At 37.0% G+C, this 12,458-nt stretch overlaps 1 protein-coding gene across 3 annotated transcripts in view; it reads left to right on the top strand.

Moving 5' to 3' along the window:
• TMTC3 (transmembrane O-mannosyltransferase targeting cadherins 3) overlaps positions 1–12,458 on the top strand; it is a 45,336-nt gene that overhangs the window by 18,039 nt on the left and 14,839 nt on the right. For all 3 annotated transcript variants that reach the window (XM_038401703.2, XM_038401683.2, XM_038401693.2), the window contains 3 exons: positions 2,694–2,866; positions 4,637–4,889; positions 10,961–11,109. In XM_038401703.2, the coding sequence (XP_038257631.1) occupies positions 2,694–2,866; positions 4,637–4,889; positions 10,961–11,109 (575 nt within the window). The remainder of the gene's footprint in view (positions 1–2,693; positions 2,867–4,636; positions 4,890–10,960; positions 11,110–12,458) is intronic.

The raw sequence follows: 12,458 nt of genomic DNA, 5'->3' as shown, positions 1-12,458 counted from the left end.
GGGGTTGTTAATAAGCAGAATCTACTGTATTTTCATTATTTTGTCATTGCAAAGTCATGGGTCATCCTCATATGCCCTGTTGGAGCCCAGTGTGGCACTGCAGATGTGCTCCAGCTTAATTTCCCCAGCAATAGATTCACTTTAATAGCCCACGGTCAGGAGAAGCAAACACCATAACAAAACAGCACGTCCCCTTTTAATAAGGTGTGAGGACAGAAGCAATTACATCACACAGTTCATAAGGTCATCACCTCAAGGCCTGGTTCAGAGCTAGCTCCCTATATTAAAATCCACAAAAAAAAGACTCTGAGTTTGGTTGGGCTGATCTCCTAGATCCTGAGAGAGAAACTGAACTCAGCCTGGCTTCTACTGCCCTCTGTCGTATTCAGTTTTCTGTTCCTGTTTAAACAGCCTAGCCGTAGGGGCAGGGCCTTCTTAATTATATACCAAGCAGTCCACGACTGTCCCTTAAAGAAGCAGTATATTTTTTTCACAGTCTATAAAAGTTTTTATTGAAACCCAGTACAAAAATCTTACACTCAAACTAAGGGAATGCTCACAGAGCCTTAATTCTGTTCACTTGCACATATGCGTTACAATAGTCTATGCTCTAATAAATTTGCTAGTCTCTAAGGTGCAACAAGTACTCATTTTCTTTTCGCGAATACACACTAACACGGCTGCTATTCTGAAAATAATCTAGTTATGATCCAGACTATAACTATAATAGTCTAGTTCTTTTAAATAATAAAATTGAATATACTAATTTTTTTCTATAATCTTGATGATGAAGCATCTTAGAGCGTACTGTTTTATGCCTGAGTTTATTGAAATTATTTATATGAAAAATATACAATAAACAGTTTACTTTGTATCTGTTTATGGAACAGTATATTAGTGAGAATTTGACATATGTGGGCCATCTGAATACATTGCTAAGTTGTATAGTGTGATAGGGTCAGGCCAGATGGCTACAGAAGGGTGAGCAAAGGTAGATACATTAGCCCCAGATTAAGCAGGTCCCTTTTCCCTGAGTAAGATAATGGGCTGTTCCAGAACAATCAGGAAGTTGCTGGAACCAATTATGGTAGGCAGGCTAATTAGGACACCTGGAGCCAGTTAAGAAGCTGCTAGAATCAATTAGGACAGGCAGGCTAATCAGGGCATCTGGTTTAAAAAGGACCTCACTTCAGTTCTTAACTTAGTGAGGTGCGTGTGAGGAGCTGGGAGCAAAAGGCGCACAAGGATTTGAGACTGAGAAGGCACACTGTTGGAGGACTAAGGAATATTAGCATCATCAGGAGGAAGGTCCTGTGGTGAGGATAAAGAAGGTGTTCGGAAGAGGCCATGGGGAAGTAGCCCAGGGAGTTGTAGCTGTTACAGGAAACACTGTAGACAGCTGCGATCCATAGTGCTCTGGGTTGGAATCCAGAGTAGAGGGCAGACCCGGGTTCCCCCATCCCGCCAACTCTCTATTGGATAAAAGAGGAGGTGACCTAGACTGTGGGTCCCACCAGAGGGGACGGTCCCTGGCCTGTCCCCTCACCCACTAGGTGGGTCAGCAGAGACTTCGGGGATTGTTCTCCTCCCTTTCCACATGCTGCCCGGTGATGAGGTTAGCTGAGTGAACAGCAGGTTTGAGCCACTAGCAAAAGTGGCCAAACTGAGAGCTGCCGTGAATCTCTGAGGCGAGCAAATCAGCCAGTAAGTGCAGGACCCACCAAGGCAGAGGAGGAACTTTGTCACAATAGTTAATTGCGTAAGCCCTTGAATTGCAGCTAAAGAAAGCTAGCTGCTGTTTGAAAAGAAAATGTATAGTCATAGTGCATAGCTGCTGGTAAAATTAATAAAATAAATTCCGTAAAGAGAGGTAAACTCCTTATTTAAAAAGTTTTTCAATAAATATATGGGACCATTATGACAGTGAAAATAGTGTTAATGTAAAAACAAAAAAATAAGATATATCTACAATTGTCATAAAAATTGTGTTTGAAAATGGTTGATCATGCAATATGGCTGTCTTCATACATATATATGCCATGCAGATTTAAGGTTGCATATGATACCTTAACTTTGGTATTTTTTTGACTTTGGGGATTGATTATTTTTTTTAAGAGAAAACAAAGGAATTTCATTCCTTTAGAATTTAAAAGCTTTTCTGTCCTGACAAAAACTAGTAAGTGTGTTGTTGTTTTTTTTAACTCCATAATCTGAAACTGACTGGACACCTGTGGAATGTCCTGTTCCATGCATCTTCAGTACAGTTGGTTGTTAGCCTCGGTGAGGCTTAGTTAAGTTAGCCTGTATGAGGGCTAGTTCTGTGTCATATTACAAGCTGTTTGGCTTTAGTGCTGTTCAAAAAACATGCAAGACTTTTTTCATAATGGAGGAAAATGTTTCTCCCTTACACAGTTTTGTATACTAAAACATGTGAAATATTTTTGCTCTCATTTATTTAAAACAAAAAAAAATTACTTTGGGCAGAGACAAACCATGTGAGAAACACTTGGATGCTTTTGTTAAAAATATTAAAGCTTTAAGAAGCTGTTAGTTACTGGACCCAGATAGGCAACCTTAACTTTAGCAGGCACTGACAGTCCCACTAGAATAAAGTTCATATTGGTAAAGTATAGTGAATGGTGATTAAACAAGACTGCACTGTCTGATAACATAAATCATGTTCTGTTTTCTAGTATACTTTGCCTATGCTGTTGGATGCTGCCATGCAGATTCTCCGAGGGAAATGCAGTATTTCTTATTCTATGCTCCAAACACTGTTAAAGCTTATTGTTCTGATGTTCAGTACACTGCTCCTTGTTGTAGTCAGAGTCCAGGTCATTCAGTCTCAGCTTCCAGTGTTTACCAGGTAAAAAACAAAAATTAATTTAATAGGAAAGTTAGTTGTAAAAGATAGTAATAAATCAAACTGGCCTCATTAAATCACAATTAAAAATGGCTAGAAAATACTTTAGATTTAACTTACTTTAATATTATCTTAGGATTCCATACAGTCTTATATTTATATGTATTAAATCAACCTATTATGTTACAGCAATAACTGCAGTTGTTAAGCACCAGTATAATAGCAATAGCCAGTGAGCACTCATTGAATGGTAAGAACATTTGGGCACTAGTGTATTCAGACTTGTAGGCAGAAGGTGAAAGCCTTCATTAATGAAGTATTTTCACTGTATATAGTAGCAACATGTATAATAAACCTCACACACAAATAATTTAGTGTTTACAGTAAGTAAAACTGCAGTCCTTCAATTCTAATACCATTCTTCAGCTGCATTTCTGATTATCAAGCATCAATAGTTGGAATGTATGGAGCCTCCTGTATCATCTAAAATAGCTAGAAAAAGAGAAATTATTTCATGTTTAGATGAGAAACTATTTTTAGTAATGCCGTTTATTAAAAGCATAAGGTAATGGAAGCTGTGATTTCATTTGAGAACTCAATATGAAGTAATCTGAATAAATTAAATGATTAAAGCTAAAATATTTAAAATCTAATTTTCACTGTTTAGGCTGCATCTTTGTATATCAGATCAGACCCGATCCTCCAAGTGCTTAGCCCATATGCTTAACTTTAACCTCAATAGGATTACTCACATGTTCAAAGTTAAGCACATTGGTTCCATCTTGATGGACAAAAAGGGTGCGTTATCATAATGCGACTGAAAAGCCCTATTAGGATGCAAGCTAACACATTTGAAGCAGTGTTAGCTGGTTGTGTTTTAGTCTAGATATATTATAATGTGTAAGTACATATTTATAAATCTAGGCTACCACACAGCCAGCTATCACTGCTTCAAACATATCAGCCTCTGCTTTTTTATTTTACACTAATTTGCCTGTATTTTAGACTGCAAACTTGAGTTTTTCTCTTGTAAACTGTTCGTCTATGTACTAACATTTCAGTTTGAATAGGAATATAGTTCAAAACTACATGTACTGCTGCAGTCAAAAGAAAATAATGGAGTAAAATAATGAAAGACAATGCTGTTTAGTGAAACCTGAGATACGTGTCTCTCATTTATGTAGATTCCATTCTTCAAGATATTAGTTCTTTATTGTGGCCAGTCTTTGGAAGACGCATACCCTTTACTATTAATTTCATTGCTCTTACAATTCATAAATTTGGAATTTTGTGTCATTCTTGTGAGTGATATGTAAATGTAGTCTACTAGCATTTCCCCTGGGAAATTAGGCCTAAATACTTAATTATGGCCAAAGACTGCTCACAACAAGGGTTTTAAAAGAAGTCTGTGTGCTAAGCTAGTTGTGTAGCATCCCAGTCCTCTGAAGAAACTTAGAGCAGCCTCTGGCCTACTCTAACTTGTGCCATCTGCCAGTGGTCCTAAGGAGCTGATATGGCAAGTGATTACGGAAGCCCCAGCCAATTCTCCTTTCCCTAGCCATACACATTATAAATGCAACAAAGATAAGATGGCTTGGGAGTTCCTAATCCATCTTTATCCTGCTGCAGGACTCCCCTACATAAGCAATGGTTTAGGTCCAGCATCTGGCTGTGGTGTGGTGCAAAGTGACTGACCGCATTGCAGTGCGGAATCTAAGCTGTAACTTTTTTTCAACTAAAAGGTCCTTTTCTTTTTCTTCTCTTCTTACTTAGGTTTGATAACCCAGCTGCTGTAAGTCCATTTCCTGCAAGGCAGCTGACTTTCAACTACCTCCTCCCTGTAAATGCTTGGCTTCTTCTAAATCCCTCAGAGCTATGCTGTGATTGGACAATGGGAACTATTCCACTTGTGGAGTCTTTCCTAGATATAAGAAATATTGCCACCATTACATTTTTTTGCTTTTTGGGATCTTTGATTGTCTTCAGTCTCCGATACCCTGGGGATTCCTCCAAGACTGTATTGATGGTAGGAATGATGCATGTTTTTAGTCCTTTTGGTTACAATGAAGTGGCCTATGCTGAAAGTAGTGGAAAAACTCCTGAGATTCCCTTAGCTCTTCAGCATCATTTTTAAGAAAGAGAAGGGCTTTTCCTGATAAGGAATCTTGAACATTGAGACTCCATAGTGCCAGAGAAAATAATCAAGTTCAGAGAGAAAAAGGATTAATAGAATTTTCACCACAAATAGTCAGTTAAATAGTACTAGCTCATTTTAAAGAGGCCTTTTTATTTCTAGTGTTTAAAATGTCTGCTTCACTGATTGAAACATCTCTTTTTATAACAGAATGTTCACTGCAAATCTCCTCATGTAGCACAGCTGCATACACATGTTTTTTTAAAATCCTTTTAGCTGTTTGATACTGATTCTTTGGCATGAAATCTAAGTGCCTGGAGCCTAGTTTACCAGAAAATGGGGATGCATTACTATATATTAGATACAATTATCCCTCAAGTACTGTAACGTGTAAACAACACTGTAGGTCAGAAAACTGCTTCTAATCTGCTGTCTTTAGGAATATTAGTACAGTGAACTCCTTGTAGACTGGATGTAGGTGGTCCGGCAAACATGAAGAAACATTGACTTATACGTCTTCTAGAATATTCTATTTTCAAACCTTGATCAAAATAGCTACTACCATGCAACTTTCTTTTCCTCCTAGATGTTTACCCTATTAAGAAAAATCACACAACAGTCATTAAGTAAAATGGGCAAACCCAGTCTTTGTCGAGTGAGACTATTTGCAATGTACATCTACTTTGTACTGATGTATAAAAATCTACCGTATAATTATGCATCGGTATCACAGCTAATTTTGTAGGTGAAAAAAGAGATTTCATTCATCTGGTAGTACTTATTATCTAAATAAACTAGGTAAGCTATAAATGCTGCCTAATAAAGGTATGACACAGTTGCTGATGAGATATCTTAATTGTGATTTAGAAATCTTTTTCTAAAGTAATCCACAAAAACTGAAATTCTTTTCACTAATTGGCTCATTTTGAAATAAAAACTCAGTGACTTCCAAGTGAGACCTGTTCTTAGCCAATGGATATAAGGTGTTTTCTGCAATTAAGTTTTGTTGCTTTAATTTATCCAGCATAGTTAAAATGGCAGACGCTCTCTTTCACTTACATACCAGTTTTGAACACAGTTTTATACTGGTATAAAAGTGTTTATACCTATATAGCTCATTCTGATTCTGCAATGCAAAATAAGCTGTATAGTATCTTATACCTGTAGAATTGTGCCCACGCTTGGTCTTTTACCAGCATAAGTGTATCAGCAAAAAATCATGCCTTTGACTCACATACTTGTTCTGGTAAAACTTAAGTGTAGACTGTGTCTTCATTGTCCATCAATGGGGCCCCCATCTATTGTCTATGAAGAAAATTTGGTGTTATGACTTTTTATGTACCTCTATTTTTAACCTCTGCATTTTTACAACACATTGCTTATATAGTGCTTGTTAATCTACCATCCACAAGATAGGAAGTTAAAATAGGGTCCCAAAGCCACTTTCTAATTAGGTATACTCTGTGCTTTGGTGTAGAATAAGTAGTTAAGCCATCAGGCCTAATTGCAGATATTAGTGTTCACTGCATCAATACAGAAAATGGCATCACAATTCCTGGTATTGAAAACTGCCAGAAAACCCTATTGACTGGTTCAAGTTTAGCTGGGTTTCTGTTGCCCTCCTTATCTGTTTTGATCTCCTAATTAAACCAAAGTATTTATAATCTGTAATTCAAGCTATTCTGATGACAGAGAGATTTTTAATTTATGATTTAGCGTTAAATTTTCCAAGATGAGTACTTTGTAGTAGTAAGTGAATGGCTATGGCAACTTCCATTGAATTAGGTGAGCTTTTCCCTCTGTTTTTTGACAGACCCTTTTTTCTCGCCTTTAGTTTAGTTGCATCTCTCAGTAAACAAAGACAGCCGTAGTTAAGGTGGCACTTTATGCTCTAAAAAGCTTATGCTGATATATTCATCTTAGGTGTTTCCATGTGTTCATCACTGCTGTATCTACTAACAGATTTTAATTAAATGATTATATCTGATTTTAATGTACTTTCCCTATGAAATTTATGTGGACTGGAAAAACAGGTTACAGTATATGGTTAAGCAACAATTTTTTTCTTCATCCCACAACTTGGTATTAGATTGATTATTTTAAAGTGCAATTCTGCTCCATGATAAGTCCCTGTGAATGTGACACCTAATTACTTAATGGATTAGCTTCGTGTGTTCACTAATATCCATTTGTTTTAGTAACAAAAATAAGTTTACTGCTTGTTACTCCTGTCAGCACTTCAGAACTACAGCAGTTGAGAGAGCAGGCTAGATTTTTTTTTTCCTTCTTGTACATCACCAACAGAGAAACCTAAAGAAATTAGGTGTCCAGATCCCACTGAAATTTGGGTTCCTACCTCCTTTAGGCTCCTTTGAAAATCCTGATGAGAATTATTTACTAACACTCAATGAATTGCACTTGAGCAAGCCCACTGCAGGCAGTGAGGTGTCACTGCTGGCACTGAGGGCATATTTTGGTCTACAGATGATGATGATGAGAAGAAAAGAACCCACCTCATCACTTGGATCCCAGGTGGAGTTTGCAAGTCTGGCAGTTGGGTGGCGAATTATAAACACTAAAGACATTAACTGTGCTCATTTTACATATATCATATTAAATGTGGAATCCCGCAATGCCATTTTACAGACCCTTTTCAGAATAGAACAACATCTTAAAAGAAAGCTGCCATTTTTGCTTGATATAAGCAGTCTGAAAATCCTGTTCTTGGAAATAAGTCTCCAAAGTCCATGTCAGTATGTACAACTGGGTGTTATGATCTCTGTAATAAAGCTTAGCACGTTTCAAGTCATCTTGGTTTTTCTTGTTCCAAATTTCCTTTTGACTTTTAACTAGTAACTCAAGCTGTTGGCTTCAGGTAGGAGACTGTTGTTCAAAATCCTTCTTTCTGAAGTGCTTGACAGCAATTATAAAAGGTGCAGCAGTATGTACATCCAATTCCAGCTGCCTTAAACAGATTTAATCGGTATACTATAGAGAACACAAAGTAAAGCTGGTTACATAGCTTTTTATTAACTTGGTATGAAAGATATATCTTTAAACAGATCCCAAATATTACAAGTATTTAAGAAAACTGAACACAGTTCTATTTATACTGCTATTGAACACAATTGGTGAACAGTTAGGACATTTAAATAGCTCTTAATATCAATGAGACTTGATAAATAGTGATTGCATCCCCGCCTTGTATTCTTACCTTGTTCTCCTTGTTAGTGCAGTTCTTGTAGTAATTTGACCACGTTAACTCTGAGCATCATTTTTTCCTTAGACCCTGTATATTAAACAAAAAAAATTACTACACAATTCCATCCTGGGCCATTACCAAAAAGTCACTGTTTTCCAGGGGACCAGTGACAGTTCTCATGTCAGCGCCACTAATGCAATGATTCCCAACTTCACATTGCCCATGACTATGAATTGGTACCTAAACTATCTTTGAAAAAGAATACACACCTTTTTTAAAGGAAATTGTCCACTTTCTCCTCTCAGTTCCCAATAAGTTGTAATATCTGACAATATTCTTTCCTACCACCACGTCTTTGGAGAGTTGGTTCACTCTTCTAGTAAGGGAATTACTTGAAAAAGGGACCAGGACTGTGCCATAATAGACTTGCAAAGAAAAGTGTATTAATAACATTATGCATCTCTTACTAAACTCCACACAAGTAACTCTCTTGCCTTTTTCCAAATAAATTGGATTACACCCCCAATGCTTTACTTATCCATTTATTTTATACTTCTGAAATTTTTTCAACAGATTACAAAAATGAACATGAAAAAGTCAGTTAGGCTTAATATTAGGAATTATTATTGTCGAGCAAAACAATTTTTTAAGTTCAGATATAGGTTATTGCAATAAAATTACTAGTTGCTAATGGTTAAGTGGCCATAAATATGGCAACGTTTATTTTATAGCATAAAAGGGAAATTCAGGTTATATGGCTGTTTGTTAAAGATGCATCTATTACAGTATGAGAGTTAAAATGTATCTATGGCAGCATAACTCATTTCCTGCATGAAGCTATATTTATTCATCTTACTGCAAATGTCAGAATATTTGAAATTTCAGTATTCATGTTTGGTCAGGTTTATAAAATACCTCTTTCTTTTTCAACATGGGCTTGTAAATTTACTGAACTGTCACATAAGTAGATTATTGAAGATTTCCAGTCAGTTGGCTTCACTTGAGAGATTTATGCATCCAAAAAGCCCCAAGAAAAATGAGAAATGTAAGCAAATTTAGTTAAATCAATTTTTTTCAGTGCTTCATGAAATCATTTCATGGATTTAGCTCTTGAGTGTCCCTAACAGTGTAATCAACATAAAGGTAATTTAGGCCTTGTCTACATTGAGCTTTCTGATAAGTTATTACAAAGTAGCTCCACCAGCATTAGCAATGCAGGGAGTGCTAGTGTAGCTTGGTTGAGGGCTTTTTATACCGTCACTTCTCTGGGAGGAGGAGTATGATTCAAAGGCAAAAATACCAGCAGCCAGTCTATACCTTTATGCTCTCATTTGTAGAGCTACCACTGGGCAGTGGGAGAAATTGACCCAAAAAAAAATTTAGTGTAGAAACAGCCCTAGGATGGCTCAGGATTATGAGCAGGCTTGTCTAAACTCCTTCATAGTCTGAATGATGACTTTGCCAGTTTCTGGTTTTGGGTCCAATATATAGTTGTGAGCTGTAGCAAATACAAATGCAATTGGTCTTTGTTTCAATAACAAAACCATTTGTTATGGAATGAACATGCACTGTTTTGGAGATATTTGGCATGCACGCACTCCATGTGTAATTATAAAAGATGTACATTGGTTAAAATACTTTTAAATCAAATTACAATTTCCAAAACTTGCCTTTTTATTAGAATGTCAAATGTTGTCTTAAATATACTGGATTAAAAATACTTTTAAAACCAACACATACATTTTGTACTGTTAGTTTTGGAGTGAACAACATGTGGGTAAGAGTTGAGGGAAATATTTTAAAATGGACAAGAAATGTTCACAATAATTTCACATTCCTGTTGATAATAGGAATTCAACTGGCCACATGTTTGAATATGAATCCAAACATAACTGGATCTAAATCAAGTTTGAAAGTACCATTAAAGTGTCTTTGGAAGAGTTTCATTCTCTTCCTTTAAATATGACAAAAGCTTTTGGGATGGATTCAAAGAGCCATATTATGGTTCAGTAACTGATGCAACTGCATTCTAGAACTTCTCTGATAGAGCTGTTACATTATACAATTCAGTTTTGTGTAATGTATAAGAAAGATAAAATTAAATCTCATTTCAAACCATTGGCAAATAAGTTCAAGGCAAATTAAGAAATTAATTTATGGTTCTGATGTTCGTATGTCATATACTAATGCACAAGTTTAACAGCATACAAGTAATATACATGGATAAGGGGCAAAAAAGAATAGTTGTAAGAGCCATAATGTTGAAAATTCTGAATTTCATGTTACTGAAACATGGTGATTTAGAACCTAGGACCATCTCATGTCACCTTTTGTATGCAGAATTCCTCATTGAAATCAGTGGGAAATTCTTTAACATGATAGTATAAAGTTGTTCTTGCCGTTTTCCTATTTTTAATGCAGTATGAGAACCGTTGTTTTAAAGAAATGTTAGCAGATAGATCTTTTTTCCCACCTCCAGCTTGTATGCAACCAAATAAGTTAATTGGTAAAGCTTCATAGGTAACTAAGCAAACATGGGTTCTTTCTCTTTGTAGACTAAAAATGACCTCCCATGTGAAAAAGGTTCATTCTTAGTGTAATGTAGAAATTACACTTGAGATTTGTTAAGTGTACTTAGTCTCCTACTTTTCATAAGGATTGCTTAATTTCTTTTATTATTATTTTTCTATTTGTTCAGGTGGCAGGCACAATTTGTAACTCTAGTTTTGATTACTAGTTTGTGTTTGCTTTTGTTTTCTAGGCACTCTGTTTAATAGTGTTGCCATTCATTCCTGCATCAAACCTCTTTTTTCCTGTTGGGTTTGTAGTAGCAGAACGAGTGTTGTATGTCCCTAGCATGGGATTCTGCATTTTAGTAGCACATGGGTGGAAAAGACTATCAAACAAAAGGTAGGTCAAAAATAGAGGGGTTTTTTGGGGGGGGGGGTGTAATTCCAGGCACAGTTAATTAATATCTGTAAAGTACTTTGAGATTGTCTGATGTAAGTGCTATATAAATGTTAAGTATTACTACATATTTATCTCTTTGTTCATTATAAAATAAAGGTAGATAAGTGGCTCTGCAAGCTTCTTCTAAAGAGCTCTAACCACGTGTGTTTCTGTCTTTGTGTGTTATATCAATTATTCTAGTCCAGGTTGCCTCTTGAACAGGGACTGCCAGTCAGGATTAATTTTTGGCAGTTTCATGATGCGAACAGATGTCCACAAGGGACTTGGGAGGAGGTCCTCAAACATATTGTCGGGCTGTACTAGAAGAACAGGAGTGGTTTAATTAGGCCACAACTTCATTATTAACTGTCTGGGAGTACCTGGCAGATAAAAGTGTACAGTGTAGGTAACTCCATGATCATTTCAGTATCTACCAGGGGGCTTTTCCATCCTGGTCCCCAGCCAACCGTTCCCCTATTCCCGGGAACGAGGGTTTGGGGGGGCTATAATGGGGGGTTTGGTGCCCTGCTGTACCAGTTATAGGAGTCCAAACCTTCCCTATTTCTAGTCTTTTAACAAATGCCTTCTTTAAATCCTTTACCAAACTATCTGATCACTGTATCCTTTGCCTATGGAGTACCTGCACTGGACATCCACCCCACAGAATTGAGTTGCAACCTCATAGACTAACGCCTGTTCCTTGCTCACCCCAAATAAGCTTCCCCTTTCCTTCTCCACCCCTGAACCCATTACTTTGCCTTGGTCAATCTGGCAGTGAGGAGGAAATTCCTTCCCAGTCCCCTGAGAAAGCAGCACCTATTGTGGGAGCCCACAGTGGATCATGACCAAACCTAGTATTTCACCACTTTCAAGGGTGGGTGCTTCTCGGCTTGGTCCAGAGGGCTTCCCCCACACAGCTTCTACCTATGTACTCTCCCCCATCTTCCGGTCACCGGGGGCAGAGACAAGTTAGGATCCTCACACTGATCTGCTCTGCAGCTACAGCAACATCCTTGCCACTTCCCCACCAAACCAGACCATGCACCCCGGCTGTCCCTGCTTAAGATGCAGTGCAGTAATTTTCCCTTGTATTCAAAATGTTATTTGGACCTATAATGTCATTGCTTTAAAATGTGGTGTTCATTTGGCTCTTGTAGATTCTTGCAATGAGAGAGCCATGAAATTCAACCTTTCGGCTATTTTTAAGTGGTAATAAGTCTTTTGTTTGAAAACAATGAAAACAAATTTTGAATAGGGAGAAGCATATTTACTCACCTGCTTATGTTGAAATCTGTTTTTTTTTCTATTAA

The sequence above is a fragment of the Dermochelys coriacea genome, chromosome 1, assembly GCF_009764565.3.
Source record: "Dermochelys coriacea isolate rDerCor1 chromosome 1, rDerCor1.pri.v4, whole genome shotgun sequence".
NCBI classification, from domain to species: Eukaryota; Metazoa; Chordata; order Testudines; family Dermochelyidae; genus Dermochelys; species Dermochelys coriacea.
Note: the sequence above shows the minus strand (reverse complement) of the source record. Positions and strands in the feature narration are given on the sequence as shown.